The following is a 17,619-nucleotide window of genomic DNA, read 5'->3' on the forward strand; positions in this document are numbered from 1 at the left end:
CTTCTGCACCTTGTTTCTGGTGCTGCAACCCCCCAAAAAAGGCACTTCTAACCCTATTGAAACAGGTAATACTGGGAATGCTGCAGAAGATTTTCAGTTCCTGGGAATGCCACCACTCCATAGTTGGCAAGACTGAAACACACAGCGGAAGATCCACAGTGGGTTTCCAGTTCGGTTGTTTAACCACCCTGCTTCAGCTGCCCCTGCCTAGGGGTTAGTCTCTCTTAACAGCCAGACCTTTTTGGACACATTCATTGTTCCCTCAGTAAATCCCAGTGAGGTTAGAGACTGAAACTAGTTCTGACTTTGTTTTTAGTATTAAATATATGGGTAAGATTGTGTATTCTGAACAGGATGAAAAAAAAAATGAAGAAAAATATGATAAAGGCCAATTCAAGCTGTAAGCATTTGGGTTTGAACCATGCAAGTATGGACCATTTGGTCACTTTTATACCCAGTAATCTGGAGTAGATTTACATGAAGTCTTTGAAATGAAGAAATAATTTTAGAACTATTCCTTTTTTTTTCCTAGCAATAACTATGATGCTATGTACAGCCATTACATTGCTGCAATCTTACATACTTCTGCTCAAGTTATTGTCTCTAAATTACTGCCACTGAATTCAAAGGGACCACATGGAAGTTACGTACACAATTAGTTGTGGGATTCAGAGCTTTAACATGTCCTGTAGGGCATTAGTCTGTATCAAGAACTACTGAACTTGTTTGTGGACTTTTGAAAACAGAAAATGTTATTGCTTAATTGCTGATGCATGGCCAGTGTGTCTGGACTCTGCAAGATAACTGTCATTTTTTGAGACAATGGCTACAATATAATTTCCAAAAAAATCTAATTCATTTTATTGAGGGGAAAAAAAGGAAAGAAAGAAAAAAAATAAGAACAAAAAAGACACCAAAGCTTAGGGAATGTCATAGAAAAAGGCCTCTTTTCTCATGGCGGACTGCAGAAATTTATGCAGTCCTTTTAGAATTAACAAAAAGGGCTTAAATCAAGATGGTACACCCTACCATGAAAAGGTCTGTTTTTTTTAACTGAATCAAGCCTTAAAGAGCTCAATTTCTCACTGAAATGCTCCATGGAATCTTAACCAAAGGCACTCATGCACCGACGGGGGCAAGCAGGTACAGACACCCCCTCAGCTGCTCCTGAGTTCAGGGCCTGGCCAGCGGGCACGCCACGGCCACGGGGATGGCCACAGTCACCCACGGTCACGGCCGCCTGTGCCGCGCCTGGACCGATCCCCGGTTCCCTACGCGAGGCTCCGGGCTCGGGCCCTGGGCCCTGCCTGCTCCCGAGGGCGGCGGCAGCCCTGACCCGCGGGGGCCGGCGGTGGTTCTAACTCCTGCCGCGGCGCCGGGGCACGGCACAGCGCGGCCCCGCGGCTCCCGCCACCCTCTACCCGCCCCCACCGGGCGCCGGCGGTGCGAGGGGCGGGCCGGGCCGGCAGGGCGAGCACCCAATAGGGACCTGCCTTACTGTTGCCACGCGAACGGCGGCGACTCTGCCCAATCAGGTGCGAAGGCTGTTGTTACTGCGGCAACAGCGTCCCGGCACAGGAGGGCCTCGAAGAGGTGCGGAGCCGGGCCGGTACCGGTGGGCGCCGCGCTCCCGCCCCGGGCCGCAGGTAACGACCCGGGGCTGGGGAGCCCGGAGGCCGCCGCAGCTTTGTGCGGGGACGTGGCCGGGAGCAGCGGGGACCGTCCGGGGCGGAACAGCCGCGTTGCGCCGCCGTGGCGCCGAGCGGGGCCTGGCACAGCGGCAGAAGGCCCGTGTCGGGGCCCTGTTCGTGAGGGCGGCTGGTCCCCGTGGGGCGGCTAGCGGGGCACATGCCTCCCTGCGGGAGGGAGGGCTTTAATCACTTATTAATTAATCACCTTATTTTTCTGTCGTCTAATAATAAGCACAGCTTGAACCAAGGCAGAAGTGCTGTGTGGTTTTCTTTCACCAAACTGCTTTGGAGGTTGGAGTCAGGGACTGTGCTGGTACAGGGGCTTGCTGCAAGGGTGGAGGGAAAAGCGCCTCTGAGCTTCGTGCTCTGTCAGGGTGAGGCTGCAGGTTTGGTCTGAAGAAAATACAGTGCGGCTGTTGAAATTCTCTGCTGTTACGTTCAAGGGGAGTAAAGAAAGAAAAATTATCTTAGGAGGGAGGCCATCCCTAACTGCCCCTGATAAAGAAGAATCTGGTTTACATGTGGTTTATTCCACAGTTCTGTTTGCCAGGAGTGCTTTCGCCTTTTCTGTGAAGTACCTGAAACACAGAGGTTTTATAGTGCAGGACCTTTTAAAGGCCAGTAGTCTGTCACAATAGCTCAACTTAGAGCATGTTCTGGTAATCAGAATGACCAAATGACAGCCGCACTGTATTTTCTTCAGACCAAACCTGCAGCCTCACCCTGACAGAGCACGAAGCTCAGAGGCGCTTTTCCCTCCACCCTTGCAGCAAGCCCCTGTACCAGCACAGTCCCTGACTCCAACCTCCAAAGCAGTTTGGTGAAAGAAAACCACACAGCACTTCTGCCTTGGTTCAAGCTGTGCTTATTATTAGACGACAGAAAAATAAGGTGATTAATAAGTGATTAAAGTGTCCACACTGTGGACAGGGCAGTATAGGAGGCAGACTGTGTGCTATTGAACTTCCTTGTTTGATGTGTTGCAGGTTGGCTTTAACTTTGGGGGAAATTCTGCTTTTGGGACGCAGAGTTACACACTCCCTGAGCTCATAACATATAATTTTCTCTTTGCAAAATAAATGCACATCCTGTCGGTTATCTCAGTCTTGAGCTATTTTATCAAATCTTGGAGTGGAAATTTCTGTATTTGCTGAAAAGCCTCATTTGCCATAGCAAGAAGGTTATTGCTACAGATTAGAGTGGTGCCAGGTCCCTGCCTGATTTGTCAGAGGTATGCTTCTGGCTGTACCCCTTGTTGGGTAAACACAGGAACAAATGAACATGCTCAGCCACTTAAATAACATTAGACCTTTTAAGGGGCAGGGCTCTTGGAGGTGGTTTGTCCATGTAAAAGACACACATGCTGGAATCCAGAAAGCTCTGCCTTAGTGTGTCACACAGGACAGCTTACATACAGGAGAGGATATCATATCTAAGTGATTGCTCATTCTTTCTAGAGAGAGATTTTATGTTTATTTGCTTCTGTTTTGCATTTCCCATAAAGCAAGTGCTACTACTGTTTTCCCTGGATTGAATGGAGTAAGGAGAAAACTTCTTTGGTCGCCCACTGAGTAGAGTGAAGACTGGCTCTAGGTAGCTGATTCTTCTAGCATCAGTCTTTCCCACCCCCCATGCCATGGAATGAAAATAGGGAGAAGTAACAACTGGAAACTGAGAATATATTAATTAAGGATTTCATAAGTGAAGTTAGGGAAGTAAGAAAAGGCAGGCAATCAAAACACACCATTTTACAGTGGATAGTCTGTGATCTGACACCAGAATTTTTCCTGTGGCTAAGAAACACTGGTGAAGGTGCCAGGGTGACTGGCCCTGTGTATTGGGTGTAGGCATCAAGCTGTTGGTAGCGGGAGCTGCAGAGGCAGCCTCTGTGAGGAGAGGCAAGGGGCTGCCCCTTGCCAGATACAGCTGCTTCCCACCAGCTCCAACAGACCCACTGCAGGGCAAGGCGAGCCCATCAGCTGGGGCACATCTGTGAAAGCATCTTTAAGAAAGGGTTAAAAAAAAACCAACAAAAAAGTGCACCACAGCTCTGTTAGAGAGAGAGAGAAGGGAAGAGAAGAAGTGTGAGAAACTGTCCTGCAGATACCAAAGTCGGAGAAGGAGATGTTCCAAGCAGCAGAGCGGAGTTGCCTGCAGCCCCTGGAGGAGGTCATGGTGAAGCAGGTATTTCACTGCAGCCCATGAAGAGAAACATGCCAGAGCAGATATCTACACTGCAGCCCACAGAGAACTCCGTATCAGAGCAGGTGGGCATGCGCTGAAGGAAGCTGCAGCCTGTGGAGAGCCCATGCTGGAACAGGCTCCCAGCAGGAGCTGTGGCCTGTGGAGAGGAGCTCACGCAGGTGCAGTTTGTGAAGGACCGCAGCCAGCAGTCCTTCTGACTGGCCCAGACTGGAGCAGGGGAAAAGTGCGAGGAAGAAGGAGTGGCAGAGAGGAGCTGTTACGGACTGACTGCAACCCACCATCCCCACCCCCCTGTGCTGCTCCAGGGAGGGGAATAGAAGAGCTGGGAGTGAAGGAGTGAAGTTGAACCTGGGAAGAAGGGGAGGGTGGCAGGAAGGTGTTCTAGTTTTTTTGTCTTTGTTTCTCACCATCCTATTCTATTTTTAATTGGCAACAAATTAAATTAATGTTCCCCAAATCAAGTCTATCTTGCCTGTGATGATAATTGGTGAGTGATTTTTCATGTCTTTATCTCAACCTGTGAGCTTTTCCACATTGTTACCACCCCCTGTTCTGTTGAGGAGAGGGAATAAGAGAGCAGATGTGTGGGCATCTGGCAGCCAGTCTAGGTCAACCTACCACACCATGGAAGCCTCTGGTAGCCCATTTCAGATCATGCAGGAACTTAGTCTGATGTGGCTCTGCTGCCGGTTGTTCGCTATAACCCCATCATGAGAACAACAAATTGTGTTAGAGCCATAAACTGTTCACCCTTCATCTGCATGGGGGATTTCATAGCTTTAATTGTTCCCTGACAATTGCAGAGACTGGCATTCTTTCAAGGGGAATAAAATGAAATAAAGGACAAGGTTACAGTGATCCTTTTACTTTAGGTTACATAAAATAGAATGTATTAGGCTTTAAAGAAAAAGAGCTAAGAGAAAATGAAGGTGAGACTTGCTATCTGTTTTGCCAAACACAATACAAAATCGTGAAGCTTTCAGATATATTCAGATATATATAAATAGAAAAAGAATTCTATTCTAAAGCTTTATTTATTCTTCCAAGAAAAGAAAACGATGTAGTCCCATGGTTCTGACTGAAACACTGTAAGACATCCTCATTATTCTGTTAGAAACCGCCTTCTACATTTCTATCTAAACTGGCCAGAAATATGTTTATACCATTTGCAAGAACATCCATCTTGTAACTACAGTGAAACACGCCTCAGATGCAAGAACTTGGTATATAGACACTTGGGAAACTCTTATCAATTAAATTATTGAAATGAGAAGAAATGAGGGGCAAATCCCTTAGTGGCTATAAATGCTGTAATTCTTCTGAAGATGGGAAAGCAAGCAGAGCTGTTCTGATTTATGGTAACTGAGGATCTTGCCCTCATACTAGTAGTAGTGTACTTAAAAATATAAGCAATGGATCTGATTTATGACTTTTTATGCACCAGCGTGAATTCCAAGTGAAATATAAATCAGGAGCTATTCAGTGCAGGTAAGTTATTCTTGATACAGGCACTGATATTTTGCAGGTGTAAATGCAGTGTAAGTGGAAAGAGAACCAGGCTCAGTATCTGATGAAAGTTCAAATTTGATTATATGAGTAATCTTTGACTTTCAGTGTATGGACTTGTTATGGACTATGGACTATTTCTGCAGGGTCTGTGAGAGGTAGCTAAGAAAGGCAAGCTGACTGTTAATAGACCAGATGCACATACATTTCTACCAGAAAATGTCTAGAGTCCACAAAAATACCAGTTGCACTTGGTTTTAATGAGTACTTCAGAGCTCCAACCCAATTTTCTGAAGTCAAAGAAAGCTTTGCTAATGAAGTCATCATCAGCAGGATGTGCTTCTACTTACCATACTGTTTTTGTAGCCTAGCTAACAAGCCGCATAGCTGTTGCTGCCTTAGATGTTGCAATGGTCCTTTTGCCAACAAATTGATTTAAGTATGTCTGCTGAACCTGTAAAAAGGGTATAGTAGTAGTGAAAGGTCTGTGAATTTCCCTCTGGCTTGGGCATGATACAAATAGCTGGCACAAACCCCCAGTACCTGGGATAAAGCTTGGTGGTGCCTGAGGAGGCAACAGCAGAATCGGCTTGCGTTTGTTTGTTTCAAATACACTTATTGTCTGCCTGTATTTATGATAAGGTAGATCTTGCAGCCAGAACCCATTCATTTGAGCTCTTGGCCTCTGAGAAATGGACCCTCCCTGTTTATGGTTTCTAGAGAGCCAAACTTGCATGGTTGCCACTGCAAGTGTTTCAGCCAAGTGACTGTAGTAATGGTGATGCTTAGCCATGCATCAGATGAAAAAGAAAAGGTTGTTTTCCACCTGAGTGGTGGAGAAAGAATGCTTGGAGGCTAATTTCTTTTAATGGATGACTACAGAGCTAGGACATCTGCCAGGGGTTACTGCTGTAGAAGGGCTATGCTAGTAAGTTAAGTGTGCTTGTCACTGTTTCTTGGCACTGAGGCCAACTGGCATGGCGTAGCCCATGTCCAGACTGTTAAACACTTCCCAGCCTTTGAAACAGGATGGCTGCATGCAGACTGCCCATTGGGAATGGTTCCTGACCAAGCTAACTCCTGAAATGCACCCAAGAAGCTGCTTGACTCAAGCTTGCGTCAAAACCCAGTCAGAGATTATTCTAACAATTTGAGCATACAGAGGATGAAGATGCAGTGCAGTACCCAGCAACTGCTTAATTTGCCGTGTGTTAAACAGCGAGGATGTTCTGCTCAGATCTACTTAATTTCGGTTTGATAACATGAAGATGGCTTAAGTTATCAGAAAGGTGGTGTTCTCCCCTTCCTGCCCTGCGTTCTCCCTAGTAGTCCAAAGCACTGAGCTAGGTAATGACAACTCTGAGTGTTTGAACTATGGTGGGTTTGTTTATTCATTTTGGATGGGCTTGGTTTGGGGCTTTTTTTTTGTGGGGGGAAGATGAAGAAGGGCTTTTCTATCTGTGTAAAATGCTGCACAGTGCTGCAAGTGAGTCTTGCTCTTGTCCTGCTGTTTTTCACTTGGCCCTGCAATGTCTGCTTTATTTTACTTCTCAACTCCCTTTACAGAGAATTGACTGAACCTCCTTATATAGCTTTTGTCATTTGTTCATAGCATGCTGGATTTTCAGAAGGCTACAGAACTCATAGAATTCCCTGTGCTAACATTTGCTTTCTATACTGTGGTAATTGAATGGCAGGAGCACAGTGCAATTGATTGGCACGTGTCAGAGAGAAGAGGAAATGCATTCTACTATCTGACTGCCGCGCAGTCTGGGGAGAAACCAAATTTCTAATTATGTTTGTAATAGAGGAAACAGGGCCTTTTAAAATCTTTCCTTTGAAGTGTCTGATTGGGTTAACTACCTAAGTATCCACAGAATTACCCTGTGATCCCGTGCATAAGACTGCCAATATTTGAAAGTATTTTTGTGACTAATGACTGTAAAATGGCATGGAAGAGATCGGGTGATAGTACCATCGCCTGGATCACCCTTACTTTATTAGCACTCAAAACACGTTCCACATGGGCAAAGACAAATGCCCTATCAGACCTGAATAAGGCCCAGGGTGGCATCTCCCATCGGTTCGAGTGGTAGAGCATAGTCGGCTCTCAGCATTCCTACCGGGAGCTCACATGGTGGCGTTTGCAGTCGCAGGCGCTGTTCAAGCTGTATGGTTGCACAGAGCAGATGCAGACCATTTAACATTGCCTAGCAGGTCACCAGTGAGCCACACTTATGGAACTGTTGCATATGCCATGCAACACTATCTTTGTCTGATTGTTATTTTCCCAGTTAGCTCTTCTGTTTACACTTACAGTATAGTTTGCCTCAGATTTCCTGGTGCAGAAAATTAATAATAGCTCTTCATAAAACAGACTAATTAGTGTAATGAGCTGGTGTCTGGTACATGTATTTTTCTCCTGCAAAAGCCTAAAAGTCTAAACAAACAACTAAGCAACTGTACTGTTTAATAAAATAGCAGGCTTTTTTAACTAAAAGGTTGTGTTTTAAAAGATTTTTAGAGTACTTTAATGTGCATAGCCTTCAGATAATGGCCAAAAACATTTCCAGAGATAATTCCGTGTTATTTGGTAGAGGAGTTAGTCTATCACTCTAGTCTACTCTGAACTACATATCTGAAAGTGCTGACATAAAAGATAGTATCCAGCACAACCACAGAAATTGTGAACTCCGCTCATCTGGCCACTGTTAGTGAGCAAGAGTTATCTAATTCAATATTTTTACCAGCAAATTAGATCTCATATCAAGAAATCAGTTTTTGTCTTTCTTGTTGCTGTTTGCCAGCCACGCTGCTTCTTTTTGTGTCTCATATTCTAGCATATTTTTGTAGTCCTGTTTTAAATCCAGGGGAGACCATCGCTAAAGTGACAACTGCAGAAGAAGGGTGCCTTGCACCCCTCCTCTCAAGGCATGACATTTACCCCAGGACCTCATTCTACACAAAACTGAGCATAATTGCGTGACAGCAGGCAGCGCTCAAATCAACCGCAGATTTGTACTGAACTCTAGGCGTTTGCAGTCTTGGGACTTTAAGTCAAAATCCTTCTATTGCTCAGAGGACGAGTACTGTGTAACTTGTAGGTGGCATCATCTTCTGAATTCTTTCTGTCTGTCCTGGTTTCAGCTGGGATGGAGTTAACTTTCTTCTTAGTAGTTAGTACAGTGCTGTGTTTTGGCTCTGATGTGAGAACAATGTTGATAACTGCAATGATGTTTTTAGTTGTTGCTGGGTGATGTTTATACTAAATCAAGGACTTTTCAGTTCCTTGGGCCCTGCCAGCAAGAGGGCTGGAGAGGCACTGGGAATTGGGAGGGGACGCAGCCAGGACAGGTGACCCAAATTAGCCAAAGAGGTATTCCATACCATATGACGTCATGCTGAGTATATAAACTGGGGGAAAAAGAAGGAAGGTGGGACATTTGTCATTATGGGATTTGTCTTCCCGAGTAACCGTTACGTGTGATGGAGCCCTGCATCCCTGGGGATGGCCGAACACCTGCCTGCCCATGGGAAGTGGTGAATGAATTCCTTGCTTTGCTTTGCTTGCGTGCACAACTTTTGCTTTAACTATTAAATTGTTCTTATCTCAACCCTTGAGTGTAATATTCCTTTCTGATCCTCCTTCCCATCTCTCTGGGTGAGGGAAAGTGAGCAAGCGGCTGCGTGGTGCTGGGTTTCTGGCCAGGGTTAAACCACAACACTGTCCTATTGCTTTCTTGGGGTTCAGTGGTGCCTTTCAATGTAGCGAGCTGTAGCAGGCAAGAAGCCCTTGCACTATTAAGGATTTGGGGTCTATTTCCCTTGATACTTGGAGAGAAGTCATCTGTCACAGATACACCATGTTTGCTGGATCCTGTGGACATGAACAAAATCAGTGTAGTTCTACTAATGGAGAAAGGGTGGAAGAGGGAGCCACGGCCCTTCTCACCCAACTCTTGTTCCTCCTGCTTGCATATGAGGAAACAAGGTCTTCCTTCCCTTCTCTGAAGTCCACTGGAACTTGAGAGATGGCCTTCTTGGGGCTACTGTCTCACTTATGTTCTGAAGTCACTACAAGATCACTGGTTCCAATTATAACACATTACCAGATTTGATATACATCTTATCCTTTGGGAGCTCATTTGAAATGATTTACCAGGGAAAGCTCATTTTCTGGAGCACTAAGATTTATAGTTTGTTCCAATCAAGTAAGAATTTGCTGTTAATCCCAATGTGGACATTCCTCTTGCAAGTAATTTTTAATTATTATCATGCGAGGCTTCCTCCATCATGGTTCCTGTCACTTTTTCTCTTCTCCCTGCCATGTAGGTTTAGATTTAGGGTCAGATTCATTGTAGGAGTAAGCTGTGAGCTCTATTGATTTCACCAAAGCTGTATCCAGCTGTGAATTTGAATGCTTTCTTTTGTCAGAATGGCTTGAAGTTGAAATGAAATGTGCAAGGCATCCATGATTGTATACTTTCATTGTAAGGAAGAGATGAGCATAAGAAAAAATTTGGCTCTCATAAAACTGCAGCAAAGCTGTAAATAACAAAAAGCTGTATTTTGCCATCTTGTTTTTTGTAAACAAAGCTGCTTCTGAAGGCAGTTACATTTTGTTTAAGAGCAGATCCTAGATTAAAGTTTGGAAAAAATGCCTATGAACTAGCCCCAGTGTTCAGACTTGTGTACAAAACCTCCTTTGATTCAAGTAGAAAGTAATTAAATGCTCATAACTGTTGCTGAATTTGGCTCATTATGAATCCAAAAGAAACATCAGGCCAAATCTTTTGGTCTGTGTTTAGTTCTTATTCAAGTCTAATGAGAGTCAGAGGTGTCTTAAGTAATATAAGACATCGCTGTACACTACATCGCACTGTCAGGGACTTCCACTCTCCATTGCTGGTGATATTTTTAGTGGGAAAGGGGCTGGCATGTGCAAAAATACTTACCAGCTATAGACTCCATATACAGACAGTGAACATTGACCCCACTACTTCTTGGTATCTCTAACCAAAGCTCAATAACTAAAAAAAGTCTCTAAATTTTACAGGGCAAAGAGATCCTCTCTGTAGTTTGAAGTGGGAGGTCTGCTGTGATAGAACACATCTATCCATTGTAGCTTTATTTTATTTATTGTTTTTTAACTTTTAGATCTTAAGTGTGTATTCCAACTTGCTGTTTTGGCTGTAGTAGCAGAAAGAGAAACCCTAGAATCTTTTATTTGAATACTTACCATTGTGTTTGGTTATTTATTGCTTTCAAATCAGTGGACAAGCAATAACCAATTTACTTGAATATTTTTGGGAATGAACTGATCTGTATTGAATTCTGAGAAAAAATATGTGATTTTGCCAGACTTAGGCATAGCTGTAAAATATATTAGGCATCAGATACTCCTATGAGCTCTGTCCCAGATCCCGCATTACTCTCCTGGGACATTGGGCAGATCTTGCTTCAAAAGACAGCTGAAAAAGATGAGCTGAAAAAAGCATTTCAGGTGCTTGATGTTGGTCAGACCCTGAGAGTCACAAAGGGTGGATTCAGGGGAGTGATTGAAATCTTTCATCTAATAGAAGCTGAATTTGATGCTGTGCTGGCAGAGGTATGCTACGTCATTGCTGTTCATAATCATTTAGAAGTTGTTTCTATTTATGTCAAGAGTAAAATTTCAATGGGAGCAGGTTCCAGACCAATATTATCAAAAAGATGCTAGACATGGTCAAAACCTTCTGTTCAAGTGAAAGTCGTAGAAAACTTGCAAAAGTAAAGAGCTAAATTTGACGGTTTAGATGTCTATATAAGGATTTTGTCTGTGTAGTGTGTCTCACTGTTTGAAAGAGTTGCCATTTACTAGCAGTTTTTTAGATTAAAACAAAAAGATCTGACAGCTTCAATTCATATACATGGTGGTGTTATAAATATGCATACATTAGATTGTGAACTCTGAGTTAGAGATCAGCTGGTTTTTGTCTGCCTGGGGAGTTTCTCAGCTCACTTTTGGTATTTGCTACCTTATAAACCATCGTCAGATTGGACTTAAAGGAACATAGGGTGTTTACATGACATCAAGACTGACATTTACCAAAACTAAGGGAGGATTCTGACGTGCAGCCTGCACCGGCATTATTGTACACTTAAATTTCTGTCCTGAAAGTGTAGGTGGCTAAGTTTTATATATATATATATTATTTTTTTTCTAATGTACTTGAGTCTTGTTTGCCTGTTTAATTTGGGTGAGCCTATCTGTTACATTTGCATTTTAAACTGTAACGAGTTAAGCCCATTTCAGCTACGATTGCTGTTAAATTCTTTGCTAATACTGAAGTATCATTAGGGGGACACATGAAGTAGTCTTTTGGAACAAGAGAAGGATGCATCAGAGAATGAATATACTTTCATATATATGTGTGAGAGATCATAGAGCTAGAGAGTTGAGAAATCTTTATCTTGCAGGATGGAAAGACATGTAGGTTGTAACTTTTTTGGGGAGGGATTTACCAGATATTAAATTAATGTTCTGCTTAATTCTAGACAAGTTGTTGAGAGTACACAAAACAAACCCAAAATTATAAGAGAAATCCGTTTTTGCTGTTTAAGAGAAGAATAAGTAATGCAAATGAAGTATTTAAAAAAATCTGGTATCACTCTAGGACTTATCCATGTATATCGAAATACAGATCCCAAATATTGACACAGTTACTGGGCCATATCTTGACTTCCTGTCAAAGTTCACTAAAATTGCCAGAAGTACCAACGTGCTCAGAAGGTAAGTGTTCCCTCTTATGTAGTCAAATTGCTCCTAAATTGTAGGCAGTCATGAATCACTTGTGAATTACCTAGCTCTCAAGGCAGAATCTAGCTGCTAATGTGAGCTTCTAGTGACATAGAGATACAATATGCTTTCTTCTAAAATTGCTTTTTCTGTATGTGTAATTGGCATAGTTGCCATAGGAATGTTACCTGATTGGCAAAGGGAAGGGAATGGTCTGCTAAGCCACCGCTCTGCTACTGGAAAAATACGAACTTTGAAGACTAGTCAGTCTGTTCTCTAAGTTAACAATGAAAGTTGTTGTGTATGAAAGAAATTATAACTGATTGTTGAATAGGGATTTGAAAACATGCCACTTGGCTTGACATGTCTTTAAGTGAAACACAGAAGCTAAGCCAAGGGACACAGTAATGGGAAAGTTATAATGTTTCAGGATTCAATCCTTTAGGATTAAATAAATTGCATTCATCTTGGTTTCCAGTGCAGGTTAATTTTTCAAAAGTAAAGTTGAGAAGACACCAGCTGTGTGTGAACTGGGATTGATTTGGATTCTTACCTTCAGTGAAGTAAAATGGAAAATAGAGCCATACTCTATGTAAAAATAATAATAATATCTACATACATACACACATACAACCCCCCACAGCTGCCCCCCCCCCCCCCCCAATCTGTGCTCTCACAGTAGCTTTCTTAGTGGAGCACTAAATATTTTTCACACCACACACCTTCCCCACCCCCCCACCCCCCCGCCCAATAAAATATAAAGGGTGAAATTCAGCAGGGAAATTCCTTTTCCTGCAGTTTGTCCTGTGGGTTTGTATGATCTGGCCTTCAATAAAGAGTTGCCTCAAAAAATATTCTGTAAATTCCAGACCAAGTTTGTTCCCAGCAAGTGCAAAGCTAAGAAAACTCCCAGACAAAGAGAGAATGAGGGAGTGTAATACTGAGGATACAAAAATGGGATTAGGACTTTGAAAGGAAGCAGGAGGAAGAAGAGGAGCAGCAAAAGAAAAGAAGAAAAAGGGAGGCACCTAAGCCACTTTCTCCCAGAGAGACAGGGGAGCTTAAAAAATTCTAATTAATTAGTGAAAACTAATTAAATAACAAATGAGCGATCTTTCCTGGAATAAAAGGTTAATCTTTTCTTTATTACATGCAATATAATAAAATGGTAAAGCGTTTTGTTTGCTTGGGGTTGGATTTTCTTCCAGCGTTCAAAGAGAATATATAAAACGTTACTCTTGATTTCCTTTTAAACTCACTAAAATGTGGAAAGTAAGCACCGCGCTTAGACCGTGCTGTCCTTTGGCCGGCTGGTTTGTTGGAGAACTTGTCGGAGAGCATCTGCGATTACAGGAGCAGAATCGCCGGTGGGTCGGTCGGAGCTGCCGGGCACCGGCGGTGTGACTGCACCACGGGAGGGCAGTGCAGGTGCTGTTTTCTGGCAGGTTCGGTGGGAGGCATTGTCAGAGCTACTTTCCCTCTGTAAAACTCGAGCAATTCCACTAAATTCAGAGGCTGAAACGATGGCAGAGCTTGGCTTCTAAGACTTGATCCCACAAATACAGCTATGAATAAAATTGCACAAAGCTTTTCAGAAGCAGTAAGTTAAGGCTGAAAGCAGAGAAGGATGTGCAGAGTGGAATTTGGCACCTGCAGAAACCACTAGTGAAAGTAAACTTGTCCAGCAGACTGACAATGACTGAATAGCTGAAAATGACCTGCTCTGGTGCTTGATGCAAGACAATAGGATAAAGAAACAAAAGTAAAAGCGAGGCAATGTTTTCAAATTTTAAAAATAATTTTAGAAGTTACCGGCGACAAACGCATCTCAGATTTGTGCTGGGGGAGAAGGGGACGAGGAGACATGCCTGTTGTTCTCTGGAGAGTATCTGATAGGAGCAGAGGAGGGGGGACTACTCTGCCATCCCAAGGGCCAGATCAAGTTGCTAGCATCCCTTTGTATCCCTTATGGCAACCAAAAAAAAAAAATCCTTCAAGAAAAAATATTTTACACTAGCAGTCATCATGGTTGCGGCAGAGGAGCAGCTGTTACATTTCTGTTCTGCTCAGAGATCCAGGTCTGTGATGGTTTTCTCTAAAAGCAGTGCAGGGCTGTGAAGATTAGCCACAGTGAAGGCAGGAGCAAGCCACCTTCTTGCATTTGTAGTTGTTCAGATGCTAAAACAAGACTCTCCCATTGATGTCCTTACAGTGGTCTTCAATGGTACTGTGATGCACTTGTGGTGTCTGTTCATCAATGCACTTGTGTTTTATGTAAATCTAATCTTTTTTATATTTATTTTCAGATTGAACAATGATCCATGGTTACATTTTTGTATGCATGCAAAAACAAATTAGCCACAGTTGCCAACCAATGACATGAAGTTAGCTGGAATCCCTGCTCAGGAAGAAAGTATGTTGACCAGGGTGGTAACAGAAACCACAGGCTGGGGTAGTAATTCATTTCAGGTAAGTAGAAGATGCTCTTAATGTACTGATATCACTTTAGTAACATGTTTAAAAGGATGTTGCGCTGTTGCATCATGAATATCTGGTCATACTTGTATGCTTAGGATTTTTTTGTTGTTTCGCTTTTTTTTAATTAAGCTGAAGTATTAAGCAGTATTTTGAAAGCCTCTCTAATCCACAATGTGAATCACTTATAGCATCAAAACCATAAGCACTCTTCTCTTTCAAGCAGTCTTGCAACAAATCTCTGATGTAGGACTGGCACAGTCCCACTGTGATTTTACTTCTTAGTTACTAGATGCCTTGTGGCTTGAGTAACAATACTTACTTAAGAAACTAGACTCTGCAAGGCAGTACAATTTCTGTAATGGTTTAGTCCTTTGCAAGACTGGTGTAAAACATTCTGTCACATCAGAAGGATGGTATTTTAAGCATTTTGTTCTCTTTTTATTTAGAAGTATCCAGATACCTGAGAGCTCAGTCTACTTAAATCTCTGCACGATTTTTTTTTTTTAATTAGAGGAGGAAGTGGTGGTGTGAGTCTGGGAAACCTGGATTTTTATTGTTTTATTTTTGCACAAAGTGAGCCATGAAAATTTGTTTATAAACATCATGATACTTTATTATATTTGGGCATTTGCAAGTTAACCTAATGTCATATATCATGGCTAATAGTAGTTATTATTTACAAGGACACAGAAGAGTATTCCATGCCTTCTAGAGTACTGTGTGACAGTCTGTTGGCTCTACCCTAAGACTTTTCATAGAAGAAGAAATACATTAAACATAACCTGATATAAATTCCAAGGAAAATCCAACCTCCTGCTGTGCTTGGCATGGGCTTGGCCTGTAATTTGGGAGGGGGAAATAAAATCTTTCTGATTTCACAGCTGTTATTGCACCTCAGGGCTGCAGTAGTATTTGCAACGCATTTGCTTCCCTTCCACTGAGTAGGACATCTGAATATATCCTCACTCTAGTCTGAATAAAATATTAACATATCGCAAGGCTGTTAGGACAGATTGTATCCAAGACAATCTTTTCTCGCTGTAGAAAAGCCTATCAATCATGACTCGGTATAGTTGTTATTAATGTCATAGCTTTTATTCATTTGGCTATATGCAACTAACTGAAGAGTAGCATTTATGTTTTCGTGTTAAGCATTTCCTATCACAAAAGAAATGGCTGTAATATCTTCTTATTAGAGAATTTATAAATTGAAGATATCCTCCAAAGTCCTAATTAGAGGTATATTTAATTTACAAGGTTCTTTGTTATTTTTTAACAGCATTGTGAAATAGAGCTGTTATGTATATTTTATTATATTAACAGAAAAAAAAATCATTAACTTAAGGCAAGGTTACTGCTGCATATATATCCCAGGAACAATTCAGTTAAAGAAGCATTGCAAGATACATAAGTGCATGATGTACACAGATAATTATTCAGATACGCTTAAGAGTTCATACATTCTTTTAAATATTTATCTGCAATATTGCAATGGCTATTCCCAAGCCAAACCTTATTCTGCTTCAGTTTGGATGCACATGATCAGTCAAGGATACACTTATATTCGTGACTCTGATTGGGTTTTGAATTTGTATGTGCATGTTTGGGGAAAAAAAAAAAAAAAGAAAAAGTTCCTAATGTCCTCAGTATAATATGGAATAAAATTTTTCTCCTTGTATAGGCAGAAAGCCACATTTGGACCACCAAACACACATAGCTGTATTTAGACAACATAACTACTATAAAGCCCAAGATCAATGTGGTGGGTTGACCCTGGCTGGACACCAGGTGCCTTAAAGCTGCTTTATCACTACCCTCTTCATCTGGACAGGGGAGAAAAAAATATAATGAAAGGCTCATGGGTCAAGATAAGGACAGGGAGAGATCACTCCGAAATGACCATCACGGGCAAAAGAGACTTGACTTGGGGGAATTAGCTTAATTTATTACCAATCAAATCAGAGCAGGATAATGAGAAATAAAAACTAAAGCTTAAACCACCTTCCCTCCACCCCCCCCTTCTTCCTGGGCTTAACTTCACTCTCAATTTCTCTACCTCCTCCCCCATGAGTGGCGCAGAATGGGGGTTACGGTCAGTTCATCACGTTATCTCTGCCGCCCCTTCCTCCTCAGGGGGAGGACTCCTCACACACTTCCCCTGCTCTAGTGTGGGTCCCTTCCACTGGGTGCCATCCTTCAGGAACAGGCTGCTCCAGTGTGAGTCCCCCACAGGGGTCACAACTCCTGCCAGCGAACCTGCTTCAGCGTGGGCTCCTCTTCCCACAGGTCCTGCCAGGAGCCTGCTCCAGTGCGGGCTTCCCACAGGGTCACAGCCTCCTTCGGGCATCCACCTGCTCCAGTGTGGGGTCCTCCATGGGCTGCAGGGGGTTATCTGCTCCACCATGGATCTCCACGGTCTGCAGGGGGACAGCCTGCCTCACCATGGTCTTCACCACAGTCTGCAGGCAAACCTCTACTCCAGCACCTGGAGCACCTCCTCCCTCCCCTCCTTCACTGACCTTGATGTCTGCAGGGCTGTTCCTCTCACATGTTCTCACTGCTCTCTCTGGCTGCAATTGTAGGCTTTTTACCTCCTTCATAAATACATTATCACAGAGGCACTACCGCTGTCGCTGATGGGCTCAGCCTTAGCCAGTGGCAGGTCCATCTTGGAGTTGGCTGGCACTGGCTCTGTCAGACATAGGGGAAGCTTCTAGCAGGTTCTTACAGAAGCCACCACTGTAGCTGCCCACCTGCCCTCCCAACCTGCCTCCCTGCTACCAAAACCTTGCCATGCAAACCCAATACAACTAAGGAAAGCAACAGGTGGTTCAGAGCATCATCTAGTCAGTGAAGAGACACAGGGGAACCAAGACCTGACAGGAGGCCTTGGATTTCTCATCACTGCCCTGCACTTAGAAACTCTAGCCATGCTGGCAGTTTACTTAACCAGGTGGTCCA

The 17,619-nt window shown here is 43.1% G+C and overlaps 1 protein-coding gene across 1 annotated transcript in view; it reads left to right on the forward strand.

The window, feature by feature from the left end:
- Positions 1–6,893: 6,893 nt before the first annotated feature.
- The window catches only part of EFCAB6 (EF-hand calcium binding domain 6), a 110,023-nt gene continuing 99,297 nt past the window's right edge, over positions 6,894–17,619 (forward strand). Inside the window, 1 exon segment of the mRNA XM_080391614.1 lies at positions 6,894–11,116. Coding sequence (XP_080247740.1) covers positions 10,807–11,116 — 310 coding nt within the window. The 5' untranslated portion in view covers positions 6,894–10,806.

Source organism: Falco punctatus (assembly GCF_963210335.1).
Source record: "Falco punctatus genome assembly, chromosome: 6".
Classification (NCBI taxonomy): Eukaryota; Metazoa; Chordata; class Aves; order Falconiformes; family Falconidae; genus Falco; species Falco punctatus.